This window comes from Gadus macrocephalus, chromosome 14 (genome assembly GCF_031168955.1).
Source record: "Gadus macrocephalus chromosome 14, ASM3116895v1".
NCBI classification, from domain to species: domain Eukaryota; kingdom Metazoa; phylum Chordata; class Actinopteri; order Gadiformes; family Gadidae; genus Gadus; species Gadus macrocephalus.
Window position 1 is genome coordinate 3,948,536 of NC_082395.1, and position 20,000 is coordinate 3,968,535.

General features: G+C 43.8%; 1 protein-coding gene across 1 annotated transcript in view; it reads right to left on the reverse strand.

Annotated features, from left to right (window-relative positions):
- The window catches only part of cdkl5 (cyclin dependent kinase like 5), a 45,580-nt gene that overhangs the window by 15,274 nt on the left and 10,306 nt on the right, over positions 1–20,000 (reverse strand). Inside the window, exons 4-7 of the mRNA XM_060071997.1 lie at positions 11,059–11,104; positions 10,096–10,232; positions 2,112–2,232; positions 1,458–1,517 (exon numbers count right to left, since the gene is read on the reverse strand). Coding sequence (XP_059927980.1) covers positions 1,458–1,517; positions 2,112–2,232; positions 10,096–10,232; positions 11,059–11,104 — 364 coding nt within the window. The remainder of the gene's footprint in view (positions 1–1,457; positions 1,518–2,111; positions 2,233–10,095; positions 10,233–11,058; positions 11,105–20,000) is intronic.

Below are 20,000 nucleotides of genomic sequence, written 5' to 3' on the forward strand. Positions count from 1 at the left end.
AAAACAACAACCGTCCTTTGCTTTCAGTTTATCGTAGACAGCTGTGTCTGAGCTTTGTCACGGTAAGTAGTGAAAGGTGTCTGATCTACGCCATTGACTGGGCTATCCCCCCTCACATTACCAGGTGAAGTGAAAGGTGTCTGATCTGTGCTATTGACAGGACAAACCCCCCTCACATCACCAGGTGAAGTGAAAGGTGTCTGATCTGTGCTATTGACAGGACAAACCCCCCTCAAGGGAGTGATTGGACTGGCATATCGTATCGATTCATGGTTTGATGTACCACAGCAGAAATATGATTATTAATAAGTTTGTATAAATATAGCACTTTTTAAAAAGTTAAATGTTTACCAAAAATTTTTTTTTTATTTTTACAAAGTGCGCTAGGACAGTGATTCTCAACTGGAGGGCATTTTGTAACCAGAGCATACGTGTGTCAAAACTTGAATCTTAAGAAGAAAGTCCATGAATTAAATAATGTATACTTAAAATTAAAAATAACCCTAACCCTTAAAAATGATTCCATTGAGTTTAGCCCCAATTGTTGCAGCTTAAGTCACACATAGAACCAAGTTCGTTTTTTGGTTCACGATAAACAATATCTCCAAATAATAGATACTGTATCATCAACAAGAGAACAACTACGTTCGCACAATACGGCCATGAAGTCTACTTTGAGCAATCATCCAATTCTGATACGGCGGCTTTTGGTGTATCAGAAGAGGATTTAAATAATTAATGAAGTGTGGGTCCATTTTAAGGGTGTAGATATCACAATTAAGCCAAGGCCAGCTCTGACAGTGAATAACAACCACATCTCACTGACTCAGTACTGACATGGGTGCTATGACGACGCATAGATAGCTAAACAGCTTATAAAACTCCACCAATATGTGGAAATATCTCAATATACAATTAAACAACCAGACAATGTATTTATATAAAATGCATAGAGATCAATGGTGCGTGTACATCGGAACGCATCATGGGGCTTTTGTTAGCGATACTATTTGTGAACAATGCCATTTTGAGTTCACAAATTGCATTTTGCTAATGAAAACTATGTTTTGCCACGTCTCACACGAGAACCGAATACGGCAGCTTCAAACACAACAATGTCTCCCATAATAACCAATTACCTCACAATGAATTACTAAACAATGGCCAAAAGATGATTACTTCCAATACATTCCTACACACCTATGTTTCCAAAGGGAGGCGGTCTCAGAGATGGGGCATCACTATAAGTGTGTACAGTACTATATACACGCAGTGTGTGTACAGTGTGTTCTGTACATACTTTATGTCCTTTAAGTACAGTACGATATACACGCAGTGTGTGTACAGTGTGTTCTGTACATATTTTATGCCCTGTAAGTACAGTAGGCCTACTATATGCATGCAGTGTGTGTGCAGGAACCCAACCCTGCCCTGTGTAAGAAATTGACAGGGCTCACCGAAATCACAGAGTTTGAGGACATCCTCAGAGCTGATGAGCAGGTTTTCAGGCTTGATATCTTGGGAGGAACCAGAGACAACACACATTGTTCTAATATTCTGAGCTAAATAATTCAAATATACGGATACGGATATAGGCCTGATACAGTTCACCATTTTCCTATTTTAACCACCAACTCAACATCCATAGAACAAAATCGATAAAGTATGCATGTAGGATAATCAAGTAAGTACAACCACAATGACAGAAAAATAATTAAATTTAAATATTTGAATAATACTATTAACAATAATAATTATAACAATGATAATAATAGTAATATGTTTTATACTACTACTAATAATAATAAAGGGGTATTTATTTGACTTATTTTATTTTGTAGATTCCCTGATTCACTGCATGTAACTGTTATCGGTAATTACTTGTCTATAATCTTGAATAAAAACTAGGGCAATCCTCTTTTGATGGTTTTATGCAAAAGAAAATGCTAGAAACTAAATCATGACCCTCTATGAGCTCAGTAAACGTTGCCGTCTATATAAGTTGACCCACTTTACGTTTAAATACATACGCTGGTTAAGATACCTATGAAGCCAGTTTATATTTACATATATTACGATTCATTGAAATCTGAAGGGGAACCGGAACCTACCTCTGTGGACGATCTCGTTCTTGTGACACCAGTGGATGGCCTTGATCAGCTGGTAGATATAGCTGCGGACCTTATCAGGGGGCGCCCCATTGGGTAGCTCCTCTAGGAGTTCTAGCATGTTCTGGAGAAACAGAAATGTCAACATACGCATGTTAATGTCATACGACGCAGCAGAAATGACTTGTTTCTGAGGGCACAGACGTTGACGTTTGTTGGCTTTATGTCCGCAAGTCTGCTATGGCAACTCCATGGTACCCGCCGTACAAGCAGGCCTGCAATGTGAAAGCTGTCGGAACTGTCTACAGCTAACACATGAGACAGCTGTTAGCCAGGCTTTCCCAGGTGACGCCCCGTGCCCACTGCCTCCGTCAGTTGTCCGTTGCCCATTGACTTTGAATGGGGACGGACGCGCAATGCATTGTGGATCCGTCCGTTCGTTTGGAGCGTTTGCCACCGTCACGCTCCGTGCCCACTACCTCCGTCAGTTGACCGTTGCCCATTGACTTTGAATGGGGACGGACGCGCAATGCATTGTGGATCCGTCCGTTCAGTTGGAGCGTTCGCCACCGTCAGAAAGTTGAAAAATGTTCAACTTTTTCGGCAGCGACGGTTCCGTCATCCAATCAGATCGCGTATGCAAATTTAAGCACTGTGACGCGACTCGGGCTCTGACGATACTGGAAAGCGGGAAAGCGGGTCATCTTGCCTCGCAACAACCAGGAAGAACCCGGCGAAGCGATTTGATTGGCTGACGGATGCCTCTGCAAAGACTACTCCCCCATCCGTCAGCCACGCCTTCCCACGTCCGTTGACTGACGGTGCAGTGGGCACGAGGCGTCAGAAAGTTGAAAAATGTTCAACTTTTTCGGCAGCGACGGTTCCGTCATCCAATCAGATCGCGTATGCAAATTTAAGCACTGTGACGCGACTCGGGCTCTGACGATACTGGAAAGCGGGAAAGCGGGTAATCTTGCATCGCAACAAGCAGGAAGAAGCGGGAAGAACCCGGCGAAGCGATTTGATTGGCTGACGGATGCCTCTGCAAAGACTACTCCCCCATCCGTCAGCCACGCCTTCCCACGTCCGTTGACTGACGGTGCAGTGGGCACGAGGCGTGAGCCGTAGTTGACTGATCCCCATTGACTTTGAATGGGGACGGACGCGCAATGCATTGTGGATCCGTCCGTTCCGTTGGAGCCTTCGGCTCCGTCAAGAAGTTGAAAAATGTTCAACTTTTTCGGCAGCGACGGTTCCGTCATCCAATCAGATCGCGTATGCAAATTTAAGCACTGTGACGTGACTCGGGCTCTGACGATACTGGAAAGCGGGAAAGCGGGTAATCTTGCATCGCAACAAGCAGGAAGAAGCGGGAAGAACCCGGCGAAGCGATTTGATTGGCTGACGGATGCCTCTGCAAAGACTACTCCCCCATCAGTCAGCAACGCCTTCCCACGTCCGTTGACTGACGGTGCAGTGGGCATGTAGGGTAACACCTCGTGCCCACTACCTCCGTCCGTTGACTGATCCCCATTGACTTTGAATGGGGACGGACGCGCAATGCATTGTGGATCCGTCCGTTCCGTTGGAGCCTTCGGGTCCGTCAAGAAGTTGAAAAATGTTCAACTTTTTCGGCAGCGACGGATCCGTCATCCAATCAGATCGCGTATGCAAATTTAAGCACTGTGACGCGACTCGGGCTCTGACGATACTGGAAAGCGGGAAAGTGGGTCATCTTGCATCGCAACAAGCAGGAAGAAGCGGGAAGAACCCGGCGAAGCGATTTGATTGGCTGACGGATGCCTCTGCAAAGACTACTCCCCCATCCGTCAGCCACGCCTTCCCACGTCCGTTGACTGACGGTGCAGTGGGCATGTAGGGTGACGGAGGAACAGTTTTACACGACCGCTTCGTCTTGAGTGGACAGGGCTTGTACCAGCCCCCTGGAGGAACGTGCTTTGATTGGTTAGTGTACGGCCCAATGACATCGTCAACGTTCAGCTTCATCCGAACAGTTTTAAAACAGCTGTAGTTAAGATTCAGAAGTGGTGAAAAAAGAGAGCCGCTAGTAGGAAGATGCAAGCTTTTGAAATGAAACAACCCCCAAAAAACGTCCCCTCCCTCTCTCACTATGTTTCTCAGCTATTGAGTTTTGTTACAAAAACACACCTGTATTGACAGGAAAGACAATTCTCCGAAACGAAAGATATCCTGATTGTTTAGAAGTGAGGCGAGGGTGGTACAAATTAACCTCGGTAATTGCTCTCTCAAAGTCATTTCTAGCAAACTACATTCCATAATAGCTCTTAAATCCTACCAGCAGCATCTTTAAATGAAGAAGAAAACAAAATGTAGTTCTTCAACCTGAATGGACAGAGCATGGGGCACTCTCTATGTTACAGCGACCCTGAGGAGATGTCTCCTAGCTGCAGCCACCCTCCAAGATTGTCAAGTGCATGATGGGAAAACACACACACTGTGGCAACCCCGACCGTCGGCGGCTGAGAGTCAGGAAAGAGATGCACCAAACAGGGTGTGGGTCAACGGGTTTTTATTACGTTTTACAACACGTGCCAAAAAAGGATAGCGAAAAAGTTAAATGAGGTTCTTCCTGGTCTGGGGAACAAGGGGAACAAAGGGAACCGCCCCGGGTCAGGTCCTCCTGTGGGGTCGGCGTCTTGCTCCCTTGGGTCTCCTGCTGCTTAGATAGGCCTCAACGTCATCGTCCGGTCCCAGCTTAGTGAGCCGCTTCGTGGGTGCGGCGTGGGCTGATTCCTGTCCGAGCTGCTCTGCATCGCCGCATCACCTCGATCTCCTCCTCCCGCGTTGCGGGCGGGTCTCCGGGTTGGTTCATGGTTGCTCCGTCTAAGGTCTGCCTGAAGACTCTCCACTAGAACTCAGTGCCGAGGGAACCGACCGGGACCTGGACCCGGAGCGGACTGAGGACCGGGACCTGGACCTGGACCCGGAGCGGACTGAGGACCGGGACCTAGACCCGGAGCGGACTGAAGACCCAGGGCAGACCGCGAACGTTCTCAGCCCTCCCAGGAAGAGGAGGTTGTTACGTATTTTAAGAACACAAGCTGTATTTCCCTCACTTAACCACTAGGAAGTAGGACCAAACATATAAGCCGTAAATACTATTCATAGCCACAAGGGGAGCAAGACCTTACTGAACGCTGCAATAAATACTTTAGCCACAGAGGGCAGCACCACAGACAAATGAGGAAGCCAAGGGTTATACGTCACACCGGCTCCTCCCACTGCTTCCGGGTCTTGCCGACCAGACAATAACACCAGGAACACGGGGGAGAGATCGCCAGATTTCTTCTGGACAGGGTTAAGGTCTATTGATCAGCTAGGACGTGCTTAGATACTCTTCAATCTCTCTTTGCTTCAGAGTCTCAGTTTACCATACCGAAAATACGAGATACCAAATAAACTCTCTTAAAAGCTATTCCTTTGGATTTGACCACTTTCCTTGAAGAACTCAGCAAGGTCAAAAGTTCTCCCTGCGTCGTCCGCCAGCATTGAGGACGAATCTTCTCCATCAAAGCTTCAATCAGCAAGCACTCCAAGCAGAGCAGAGGATCTGTACCCGATTGTACTGCTAGAAAGACTTCCAAAAGGTCTGCCTGCATTCTCCACCACTGTGGCAACCCCGACCGTCGGCGGCTGAGATTCAGGAAGGAGATGCAAAAATCTCAAGAAAGGCCTCAACGTCATCGTCCGGTCCCAGCTTAGTGAGCCGCTTCGTGGGGGCGGCGTGGGCTGGTTCCTGTCCGAGCTGCTCGGCCATCCGTACCAGGCATCGCCGCAACACCTCGATCTCCTCCTCCCGCGTTGCGGGCTGGTTCATGGTTGCTCCGTCTAAGGTCTGCCTGAAGACTCTCCACTAGAACTCAGTGCCGAGGGAACCGACCGGGACCTGGACCCGGAGCGGACTGAGGACCGGGACCTGGACCCGGAGTGGACTGAAGACCCAGGGCAGACCGCGAACGTTCTCAGCCCTCCCAGGAAGAGGAGGTCAAAAGTTCTCCCTGCGTCGTCCGCCAGCATTGAGGACGAATCTTCTCCATCAAAGCCTCGATCAGCAAGCACTCCAAGCAGAGAAGAGGATCTGTACCCGATTGTACTGCTAGAAAGACTTCCAAAAGGTCTGCATGCATTCTCCACCACTGTGGCAATCCCGACCGTCGGCGGCTGAGATTCAGGAAGGAGATGCACCAAACAGGGTGTGGGTCAACGGGTTTTTAATCACGTTTTACCACACGTGCCAAAAAAGGAACCGCCCCGGGTCTGGTCCTCCTGCGGGGTCGGCGTCTTGCTCCATTGGGTCTCCTGCTGCTTAGTCCTGGGGAGAGGCGAAATGTCAGTAGCGTGGGCCTCGGAAGTCTCCCCCTACCGCGTCTCTCCAACTCTGTCACCCTCCCCTGACTGGTGCGCGCGCGGTCCTTAAGAACGCTCCGCCGTCTCCTTCCGCCGGGTGCTCCGCATCTCCGTGATTGCGCGGGTGCGCTCGATGCGCGCTCCCGCGTCGCCACGCTGAGCGGCACCTATCTCCCGCGGACTACCTGCCCGTGGAGAGGGCGCTGGCGGGGCTCGAACTCCTCCGTCGGATCGGGGTTGCCACAACACACACACACACACACACACACACACACACACACACACACACACACACACACACACACACACACACACACACACACACACACACAGACACTAGGGATCGACCGATACAGATTTTTTAGGGCCGATATTTTTTCATCAGCCTTAGCCGATACGCCGATACCGATTTTCTTGAGCCGATATTTAGAGCCGATACTGCTTTTACTCCCTCAATCATAAAAATTACACTGATAACAAATGTCTCAATTTAAATTGAATTTATTGAATTTAAATTGAACTTATTGAATTTATTGAACTTGAATATAAAAAACAATATTTAACAAATAGTAAAAACAGGTGAGGTAGAACAAGTAAAAAATAAAATTAAAAAAAAAAACTTAGCGAAAAAAATATCGGCGAAAATCAGCCGCGTATCGGCCGATACCGATGCACGTAAAAAACGCGAATATCGGCCGATTATATCGCCCGACCGATATATCGGTCGATCCCTAACAGACACACATCCACAAACACTTACAAACCCTCACATCCACATACATGCACACGCAAACAGACACACACACACACACACACACACGTCTACATCCTCACACACCCTCACATACACATACACAAACACGCACATGGACACACACACATACATAGAAACACACACACACACACACACACACACACACACACATGGCCTGTCCAGATACCTTGGCAGCACGGTAGGAAATACCATTATTCAGCAGCGGTGGAGTTCAACGTGTCACGTTGCCTTGGTGATGCTATTTATGACTAAACGGACATTCTGACAGCAGGAAAACTAGACACAGTGGAATAGAGTTATTAGCCAACACTACGCGAGCACACACACACACACACACACACACACACACACACACACACACACACACACACACACACACACACACACACACACACACACACACACACACACACACACACACACACACACAAACACACAACCACACAGAGGATGCGAGTCATTTTAACACACTAACCGGAAGCACCTCCCCCCCCCCCCCCCTCCCCCTCCAACCTGACATCTCGGTTGTCAAACCAACAGGTGATGTAATTAATTAACAGGTAATTGTACTAAATGAACAGGTGGTGTTAATCAGTGGTCCGACCCAGGGAGCGATGAGCGCTGGCGTTGGGCTGCTTTGTACGTCTTCGTCCCGGTGGTCATTATCTGTCGCTCACCGCCACTAGTATCTGTACTCTGTCCCACTCTAGTCCCTGTTCTCTGTCCCTGGTCTCTGTACCTTAACTAGTCCCTGCACTAGGCTTTTAACTAGTCCTTGTACTAGTTCCCGTACTAATCCCTGTACTAGTCTCTGTACTAGTCCTTGTACTGTTTCCTGTACTAGTCGCTGTACTAGTCCCTTAACTAGTCCCTGTACTAGTCTCTGTACTAGTCACTGTACTAGTCCCTGTACTAGTCACTGTACTAGTCCCTTAACTAGTCACTGTACTAGTCCCTGTACTAGTCACTGTACTAGTCCCTTAACTAGTCACTGTACTAGTCCCTTAACTAGTCTCTGTACTAGTCCCCGTACTGTTTCCTGCACTAGTCCCTTAACTAGTCGCTGTACTAGTCCCTTAACTAGTCCCTGTACTAGTCTCTGTACTAGTCACTGTACTAGTCCCTGTACTAGTCACTGTACTAGTCCCTTAACTAGTCACTGTACTAGTCCCTGTACTAGTCACTGTACTAGTCCCTTAACTAGTCACTGTACTAGTCCCTTAACTAGTCTCTGTACTAGTCCCCGTACTGTTTCCTGCACTAGTCCCTTAACTAGTCTCTGTACTAGTCCTTGTACTGTTTCCTGTACTAGTCGCTGTACTAGTCCCTTAACTAGTCCCTGTACTAGTCTCTGTACTAGTCACTGTACTAGTCCCTGTACTAGTCACTGTACTAGTCCCTTAACTAGTCACTGTACTAGTCCCTGTACTAGTCACTGTACTAGTCCCTTAACTAGTCACTGTACTAGTCCCTTAACTAGTCCCTGTACTAGTCACTGTACTAGTCCCTTAACTAGTCCCTGTACTAGTCCCTGTACTAGTCACTGTACTAGTCCCTTAACTAGTCACTGTACTAGTCCCTTAACTAGTCTCTGTACTAGTCCCCGTACTGTTTCCTGCACTAGTCCCTTAACTAGTCTCTGTACTAGTCCCCATACTGTTTCCTGTACTAGTCCCCGTACCGTTTCCTGCACTAGTCACTGTACTCTGTTCCCGTTCTCTATCTCTGTACCCTGACCCACTTCCATGACAATGAAGTTACAGCTGATCATTTTTGCATGCAGTATGCAGTCTACATATTTTAAAGGCGCTGGTGCCTTTGTGGAGAGACCGTGAAGAAGGATGGGAAAGTGGGTTTCACAGAACATCTATAAGGCTGCAAAACAACTGAACCACATATATACAAAACCACAGAACTACAAAACCACAGAACCACAGACTAACTAAAAATACAGAACCAACAGAACCATCAGAACCATCAGAACCAACGGACCAACTGACCAACAGACCAATGGACCAACTGACCAACTGACCAACTGACCAACAGACCAACAGCCCAACAGACCAACAGCCCAACAGACCAACAGACCAACTGACCAACTGACCAACAGACCAACTGACCAATAGACCAACTGACCAACTGACCAACAGACCAACAGACCAACAGACCAACTGACCAACAGACCAACTGACCAACAGACCAACTGACCAACAGACCAACTGAACCATCAGACCAACTGACCAACAGCCCAACAGACCAACAGACCAACTGACCAACAGACCAACAGACCAACTGACCAACTGACCAACAGACCAACTGAACCATCAGACCAACTGACCAACTGACCAACTGACCAACTGACCAACAGACCAACAGACCAACTGACCAACTGACCAACAGACCAACTGAACCATCAGACCAACTGACCAACTGACCAACTGACCAACAGACCAACTGAACCATCAGACCAACTGACCAACTGACCAACTGACCAACAGCCCAACAGACCAACTGACCAACGGACCAACAGACCAACTGACCAACGGACCAACAGACCAACGGACAAACAGCCCAACGGACAAACAGCCCAACAGCCCAACGGACCAACAGACCAACGGACAAACAGCCCAACAGACCAACAGACCAACAGAACCAACTAGTTATGTTGGTCTGAGGTTCTGTCGGTTCAGTCACAAACCGATAGAACAGCAGAGCAAACTGAACCCACGGAACCAACGGAACAAACTGAACCCACAGAACCAACGGAAACAACTGCACCCACAGAACCCAGTGAGCGTTCCTCCCTCCGCCGAGTCAGCTCACCCTCTCCACATATTCGAAGACGAGGTAGAGTTTCCCGCGACGGCGGAAGGCCTCCTTCAGCTCCACGATGTTGTCCTGCTTCAGGGTGCGCAGCATCTTGAGCTCCCGGAGCGTGGTCTCCTTGACCTCCTCATTCTCTGTGAGCGACGACATCAGGAGGGGGAGGGTGTAAACAAGAAGCTGCTGAGACTATTGGGACATTTACATTCAGGGCGTTTAGCAGACGCTTTTATCCAAAACGACTTACAAATAAGTACATTCGTCAGGAGAAAGAGAAACAAAAATATATCGCTGTCGGAACAGTAAGGATGTTCATCGAACCAAGTGCCAAGCAATAACAATCGCTAGGTTAACCCATTCCCCGTACACAACAAAGATAGCTAGGATAAGATGCTACACAATGCTAAGTGCTATTTTTAAGTGCAAGGACGTACAACATACAGTACAATAAGTGCGTAAGAGGGGTGTGTGTGTGTGTGTGTGTGTGTGTGTGTGTGTGTGGGGGGGGGGGGGTTAAGGGGGCTGGCTATGCAGAGGGTCTTTGACGTCGTCGTCATCATAGTCGTCACAAAGGGCGACAAAAAGCGACGACACACGGAGCAACTGTGTCTTCAAGCAAGGGGATAGTGACATCGCCCTTAATTAATTCAAAGGGAAGTTATTGAACCAAAAAACTAACTTGGTTCTATGTGTAACTTAATATTAGTTTTGACGTCACATACTCTCATTTTGTTTTGTTTGTCATTTGGGGGCACAGACCAAATTGAATCGTAGGGCAGGATTACCTGGGGCCATGATGTCGTGATTGGAATGTTTTATTTTGTAGACTTGTGGTAACTTGCTTTGAACTAAAGCCTAAACAGTTGGAGGTTACATAGTGGGGCTTTGAACTAAAGCCTAAACAGTTTGAGGTTACATAGTGGGGCTTTGAGCGGTATTGTCGGAATACGTTGCAGCACTCACCTTCGCTGTCCTTGAACTTCTTGATGGCCACCAGTTCATTGGTTTCCTGTCAAGATGAGAGCAGGAGTACATATTAGATAGATGGACGGATAGAGTGAGTCAGTGGGAGAGAGAGAGAGAGAGAGAGAGAGAGAGAGAGAGAGAGAGAGAGAGAGAGAGAGAGAGAGAGAGAGAGAGAGAGAGAGACACGCAGAGAGAGAAAGAGACGGAGGGAGAGCGCGAGAGAGGGAGAGAGTGAGAGAGAGATGCAAAGAGAGAGAGACGGAGAGAGAGAGAGAGAGAGAGAGAGAGAGAGAGAGAGAGAGAGAGAGAGAGAGACACGCAGAGAGAGAAAGAGACGGAGGGAGAGCGCGAGAGAGGGAGAGAGTGAGAGAGAGAGAGAGAGAGAGAGAGAGAGAGAGAGAGAGAGAGAGAGAGAGAGAGAGAGAGAGAGAGAGAGAGAGAGAGAGAAAGAAAGATTGATTGATGGATTAATTGATGGATGGATGGATAAATAGATGTGTGGGTCGGTGCATTGTAAGATGGGTGGATAGATAGATAGATAGATAGATAGATAGATAGATAGATAGATAGATAGATAGATAGATAGATAGATAGATAGATAGATAGATAGATAGATAGATAGATAGATAGATAGATAGATAGATAGATAGATAGATAGATAGATAGATAGATAGATAGATAGATAGATAGATAGATAGATAGATAGATAGATAGATAGATAGATAGATAGATAGATAGATAGATAGATAGATAGATAGATAGATAGATAGATAGATAGATAGATAGATAGATAGATAGATAGATAGATAGATAGATAGATAGATAGATAGATAGATAGATAGATAGATAGATAGATAGATAGATAGATAGATAGATAGATAGATAGATAGATAGATAGATAGATAGATAGATAGATAGATAGATAGATAGATAGATAGATAGATAGATAGATAGATAGATAGATAGATAGATAGATAGATAGATAGATAGATAGATAGATAGATAGATAGATAGATAGATAGATAGATAGATAGATAGATAGATAGATAGATAGATAGATAGATAGATAGATAGATAGATAGATAGATAGATAGATAGATAGATAGATAGATAGATAGATAGATAGATAGATAGATAGATAGATAGATAGATAGATAGATAGATAGATAGATAGATAGATAGATAGATAGATAGATAGATAGATAGATAGATAGATAGATAGATAGATAGATAGATAGATAGATAGATAGATAGATAGATAGATAGATAGATAGATAGATAGATAGATAGATAGATAGATAGATAGATAGATAGATAGATAGATAGATAGATAGATAGATAGATAGATAGATAGATAGATAGATAGATAGATAGATAGATAGATAGATAGATAGATAGATAGATAGATAGATAGATAGATAGATAGATAGATAGATAGATAGATAGATAGATAGATAGATAGATAGATAGATAGATAGATAGATAGATAGATAGATAGATAGATAGATAGATAGATAGATAGATAGATAGATAGATAGATAGATAGATAGATAGATAGATAGATAGATAGATAGATAGATAGATAGATAGATAGATAGATAGATAGATAGATAGATAGATAGATAGATAGATAGATAGATAGATAGATAGATAGATAGATAGATAGATAGATAGATAGATAGATAGATAGATAGATAGATAGATAGATAGATAGATAGATAGATAGATAGATAGATAGATAGATAGATAGATAGATAGATAGATAGATAGATAGATAGATAGATAGATAGATAGATAGATAGATAGATAGATAGATAGATAGATAGATAGATAGATAGATAGATAGATAGATAGATAGATAGATAGATAGATAGATAGATAGATAGATAGATAGATAGATAGATAGATAGATAGATAGATAGATAGATAGATAGATAGATAGATAGATAGATAGATAGATAGATAGATAGATAGATAGATAGATAGATAGATAGATAGATAGATAGATAGATAGATAGATAGATAGATAGATAGATAGATAGATAGATAGATAGATAGATAGATAGATAGATAGATAGATAGATAGATAGATAGATAGATAGATAGATAGATAGATAGATAGATAGATAGATAGATAGATAGATAGATAGATAGATAGATAGATAGATAGATAGATAGATAGATAGATAGATAGATAGATAGATAGATAGATAGATAGATAGATAGATAGATAGATAGATAGATAGATAGATAGATAGATAGATAGATAGATAGATAGATAGATAGATAGATAGATAGATAGATAGATAGATAGATAGATAGATAGATAGATAGATAGATAGATAGATAGATAGATAGATAGATAGATAGATAGATAGATAGATAGATAGATAGATAGATAGATAGATAGATAGATAGATAGATAGATAGATAGATAGATAGATAGATAGATAGATAGATAGATAGATAGATAGATAGATAGATAGATAGATAGATAGATAGATAGATAGATAGATAGATAGATAGATAGATAGATAGATAGATAGATAGATAGATAGATAGATAGATAGATAGATAGATAGATAGATAGATAGATAGATAGATAGATAGATAGATAGATAGATAGATAGATAGATAGATAGATAGATAGATAGATAGATAGATAGATAGATAGATAGATAGATAGATAGATAGATAGATAGATAGATAGATAGATAGATAGATAGATAGATAGATAGATAGATAGATAGATAGATAGATAGATAGAGGGAAATGGCGAAAGATTCAGTGGAATGACAGAGGAGGTGTGTGTGAGAGTGAGAGAGAATAAGAAAAAGAGAGGCAAGAGATATTGAAATGCATTTCCTGCCCACTCTAAACATAAAATATTTGCTGTGGATTCCTGCCCAAGTTTCCAGCCACTGCCAAGAGGAAAACCAAGCCAGTTCACAGACAGACACACACACACACACACACACACACGCACACGCACACGCACACGCACACGCACACGCACACACACACACAAAGGACTGTCAAAAACACACACAAATACACACACGCACACACACACACACACACACACATACAAAGGCAAACTTTCACAAACACACACACACACACACACACACACACACACACACACACACGTACACACACACACACACACACACACACACACACACACACACACACACACACACACACACACACACACACACACACACACACACACACACACACACACACACACACACACACACACACACAGCTGAACATGCTGGCATCTTTAATATGCAATCGTGTTCCCTTCGTCTGCTTGTAGTTTGATCGACCTTGTTGGTACTTTGTCAGGTGGGTGTTCTACATTAACAACTTCCCCACTGCTGGGGTTCAAATAGATTTCCGGGCCAATTAACAAATAAGGAAAACATAATAATCTATTATACATAAAAAGCGGAAAAGGGCGGTTTCAGCCCAATCTATAGCCCCATCTAACAGGCTGAGGACACGTTTCATGAATGTGCTTATTACAGCTCCTTCTGAAGTGGTGCAGTGTTATCACGACACCTGTGGGATCGCAGGTGTGATCCCGTGCCGGGCGGACGCTGTTTACTCAATGTGTCCTGGAACTCAGATCTGAAGACCTGAGCTCTGGCTCCGTCGCAAAGCCGCCTCTCGCGGTTGATGTTCGGGTGTCGAGTGTGTGATTGCAAAAGCGCCTTCAGCGGTCAAGTTGGCTGGGAAAAGTGCTATATAAGTGCCATCCAAATGCTGTCCGTTAAAGGTTAGCTCAGCCCTTGCTTGTGTAATTACAGGCTAGTGTTACACGATAGGCCTGAGAGAACAGACACATCAGTTAACAGGATCAGATGCGCAGATGAACACTGAATGCCAGGACATCCATAAGCATTGTGGTCAGGATAGTCTAGTGGGCACAATTGGTTCTGGGTTGACTGAGTATTGACGAAATAACATTAAAGCCATAAATGAAACTCAATAGCACTGATGGAAAAGTCCTGTGTTAAACCACAATGCTTTACAAATATACCACTTAGAAGGGCCAATGTTATATATTGTTTACACTTTTGCGAGGGACATTTGAAAAGACATTCTGTCCTTTAAAGAACAATACCGGTCTTTGATGAGACCGTCTTAACTGCCTCTCCTGGCAGCGCTAAAACATCCGTCACCAATATAATTTGGCAATATGTGCTGAGCTTGCCGAAGAGCATTTCATGAGAGCCAGGCACGAAGGTAAACAATAGCACTAGCACTTTCTTCTTTGAGGAAAGACGTTTTGAAAGTACTTGTATGGTAATTTGCTGGTTTTGTCCACAAACTCTGTTCTCCTTAAAGACTCACGCACTATATTGCTATTTTTTATGTTTTTTGACAGGCACAAGGTACAAGGAAGTCATTTTGACAAATGATATTGGTAATGGATGTTTCAGTGAAGCCAGGAGAGGCGGTAACGATGGTTTCATCACAGTCTGGTGTTGTACTGTAAGGCCATGTTAAGCTAGGCCAGAGCAGAGTTTAATTTAAAGATATTATTATTTGACGAATCATCAAAGTAATTTAAGCGTATTAAATAAGACATGATGTTGAACTATATTACACAACCTGATCGCATGATATTCTATCAATACACAGAAAGAATATGAGTCTCCAAACATCCCCGGGAGGGGTTAATCACAACGCAGTGTCCCCTCCTCTCGCGTCTCTCGATGGTGTGACTGTTCCTTCACAGGCACCCTCTTCTCACTGTGGGGGTTTTGTCTGATTTGGCCGTCAACAGAGACCGCGTTTGTAGTGTTGGTCTCGCCCTGGCCTTGCGTCACCCGTTAGCAGGGTGCGGCGCTGTGACCTCCATCGATTGATGCTAGCGCTGGAGAAGACGCTGCTATAAATAGCCCGGAGCTATATGCTAATATCCTGCTGATGGAGGCGCCTTTAAGCATGGCAGCACTGCACAAACATACTAATCCCAGGTTCAAAGGTGCCTGCTTTCCATGATCATGCTCATAGTTAGTTCCCTGACATTCAGATGAGGACGAGTAGGTCCGTGATTCCAAAACATTGTACGTTAAATAATTGAATGTGAACTCCGAGCCTTTGTCTTGTAGTAACATGGTCTGCTGTATTCATTGAGCAGCAGCTAGAGCCCTCCAGGGTAATGGCACAGAACCGGCCCTCAGCCTGATATCAGAGTTATCAGTACCCTAGAGGCATTTACATTCATTTTAGAATTAGCTTATCCAGGTTAAATACTATAAACTGCAAACAGGTGGAGTGTGGGAGGTTGACGGGAGTTTACAACGCCTGTTTACGTGGATGAGTGACCGAGTAGAGGATTTTAAAATTAGTTTTGTGCGTTGGCATAAGATTGGTGAGCCGATCGATGGTCAGCTTGCTCCGACAGCACGTTGGCAATGGGTTGGTGTTGCCCTGGGGGGGGGGGGACACGTAATGGGCCTGAGGTGGGCGAGACGCTAAACAGGTGTGTTCTATCTAGACCCTACGTGTTACTAACTAACGCAACGCAACGCAACGATACCTGCACCCAGACGTTGAACGAGCCAGCGTAGGTCCCTCTTATTCAGCATACAGGTTCCACTTTACACCGTGAAGGGTTAAGAGGTGATGCATTCATGTCAAATGCAGAACCAAAGTAAAGGGGAGCGTTGAAGGGAGCGACACACTGGAGCACCAAGGAGGGTCTCCGTGGAGAGCTCTGCTGGCAGCGTGCAAGCCCGTTTATTCCGAGGTATCCTCAACATCCGTGCACCTCTCTTCCAGACCTCGGCATGACCCAGTTAACCACAGAATAGGTTAATATATGAATACAACTCTCTCTCTCTCTCTCGCACTTTCTATGTCTGCCTCTCTCTCTCGCCCTCCCTTTCTTCCCACTTTGAGTGTATCTATCAGCTGTACCCTCACAAATTGTCCCGCTTTTTCATCTCTCTTTGACATCCTCCTTACAGCCTATTTCCCTGAAATGCTTTATCTTGCTCTCTCTCTTCAGGAAAACCTCTCTCTCTCTCTGTCTCTATCCCCCTCTCTCTCTCTCTCTCTCTCTCTCTCTCTCTCTCTCTCTCTCTCTCTCTCTCTCTCTCTCTCTCTCTCTCTCTCTCTCTCTCTCTCTCTCTCTCTCTCTATCTCCTTCCCTCTCTCTCCCTCTCTGACACCCTTCCTCTCACTCCTCTGGCCTGTTTTTAGACAGTATAAATAACCATTCAGATTCAGGAGCCCAGCTAAAGAGCTCCTACTGCTGTGTCTCTCCTTCACTCTCTCTCTCTCACACTATCTCTCTCTCTCTCTCACGCTCTCTCCCTCTTGCTCTCTCTGTCTTTCTCTCCTTCTCTCTCCCCCCTTGAGGAAATGAGTTGTTATGTAAGAGGAACACATGCCATCAATCCATTGTCAGGGACGTCCATCAATGGCAAGGTCGTGCTACATCAGAACAACAGGGAAGCACAGAGATAGCCTTGTAGCCAACGAGAGACGCACTCGCTCGCTCTCTGGAATTATGGCAATTATATATGATTACCCTTCGTGTGAGAGCCACACATCTGTTGCTTTAATTTACAGTTTTTACTTTTTATACTTCTGTGTGAATTTGCTTGACAATAACAATAATTGTTATCCTTACAAAACAATTTACAATGGTGGGATTTATTCATATGAATGTCGCCCCTGATTGTCATTTATTGTGGCTCCAGCCCGTTCCGTTTATTAACTGCTAAAAAAACATATATGGATCTGTATTTAACCCATTCGTCTTTTAGTGCTGATCAAGATTCCTCATTTTATGTTAAGTAATATGACTAACCTAGACATTACTTAACTAACATCAAAAACTACACAACATAAATCATTAATAATTATCTCTGTTTGGAAATAATGATCAAATAATATGGTTAAACAATAAGCTGACCATACACAGTTTAACAAAGGTGTATCATTTTCCAAATTTATTCAAAAAGTTCTGTCAGGCACACGCTTTTACTTTGAAAGGAACAGCTCTGTCTTTGTCAAAGCAGCATTGAACTCAAACAGCTACAAATCTCCAGCACTGTGCGACTGGGTGCTCTGAAACAGAGTGATCCTTGTAGCGCAGTGCAAGCACGTACTAGACCAGTCCTGTACTCCACCAATCACCCGGCACCGTGACCGCCTTGCCTTGGCAGCTAGGATCTATGCTGTCCTATTGTTTGCAGGCGGGCTGCATGGAGAAATGTTTGAAACGACACACTGGATCAAGGAAATGAAAGTGAAAGTTGAACAAATAAGGCAGGGGGTCCAAAACCTTTTTGGGCCCCAGACCCCATTATTTGGTCTGATTCCCAACCTTTTGGGATTTTCTAAATGGACTAAACCTCTGATAACTGTCACTCCAACCAGCTAACATTTAATTAAGTAAACCTGGAACAAAACTTCTTCCCTTGATCAACGTCCTAATCCCACCATTAATTGGTAACCAACTGATGATCTTTATCATGAGTTGGTTAACTGACAATAATATGCTATTTATACTTCTATGACACCTTTCAAAGCTCCTAATCATTGCTGTTGTTTTCTATTTTTAAAACTGTGTCATTTATAATAACAACGTTCTCTATTAAATGACCAAGCGTACGATTTTATCTCACAGTCCATTTGCATTTCAGGCGACCCTACAATGGCTCCCGACTCCCTAGCCTAGACAAATGTTGGGAAACACTGATGCAAAGTGACATTGTGAGATGATGTAGATGTCAACTAATCACACAGGAAGTGATGTGAAATTGTTCAAAATGAAAGGAAGTGAGAAGCTAGGGGGGACAAGTTCAGCTGCAGTAGCTCACTATAATAGTTTCACATATTTCAACATTCTCCCTCTCTCTCTATGTCGTCCAATGTCCCATATTTATTTTAAACACAAGGTAATTTATAAAAAGCATTGCAGTTCTGAAAAGACTGTTTTGCACTGAACAGTGGAAACATGCAAGTTTTAAAGGAATATGCCAACACTTCTGGATATAGGCTTTCTTTCTTAACTAAGGTCAGATTAGTGTATATATTTGAATGTGGGAAACAAAACAATAGCATGTATCACAATTCTTGCTTATTCCTTTAAAGGCACCCAGTGCAACTTTATGTAAACATTCAATGAAAAATAAACATTCAATTTCTAGTCTTTTTTACACGTAGTAAGTTTCAATAACTCCATACCATTACATATCGACATTCAAGGAGCAAAGATGAGACGTCGTTGTGTGGTGAGAACTGATAGAAAATCGTAAACAACAACAATCGCCGGTGGGGAGAAGCCATTTTTCCATTGACTGGAAGCCTGCTTTATTTATTGTAGGTTACAAAAAATAAAGAAAATGGCGGCATTGTTGTTGTTATCGATTTTGTATCAGTTCTCACCACACAACGACGTCTCATCTTTGCTGCTTAAATGTCGGTATGTAATGGTATGGAGTTATTGAAACTTACTACGTGTAAAAAAGACTAGAAATTGAATGTTTATTTTTAAGCCTCGAAAGTTGCACTGGGTGCCTTTAACAGCTTTTCCCCATGGAAGTAAAGTAAATGCTGATTTTAAAAGTGAACAAGCACATGTTTCAACACAGTTTGTTGCCAAACAATGTCACACTGTTATTTTACTTCCTTTCTGCTCTAGGTTGTATTGCAACTTATTCAGAAAACTGTTTGTACCCTAATGTTTGTAAAAAACGAAAATAACAAGTTTTACAATCTCATACACTGTACTGCAACCGTTATATTTATAGATGTAAACAAAAATAAAATCTGCATCAGAACAGCTTGGAACCGCTTAGAACAGGCTGGCCTAATAAACATTTCAAAGTTCCTTCCTTCTCCTGCCTACTCCTCCGACGTAGACTCCACTGATCTCCATGGCTATCCCGCTGGCTGCTCCAGCT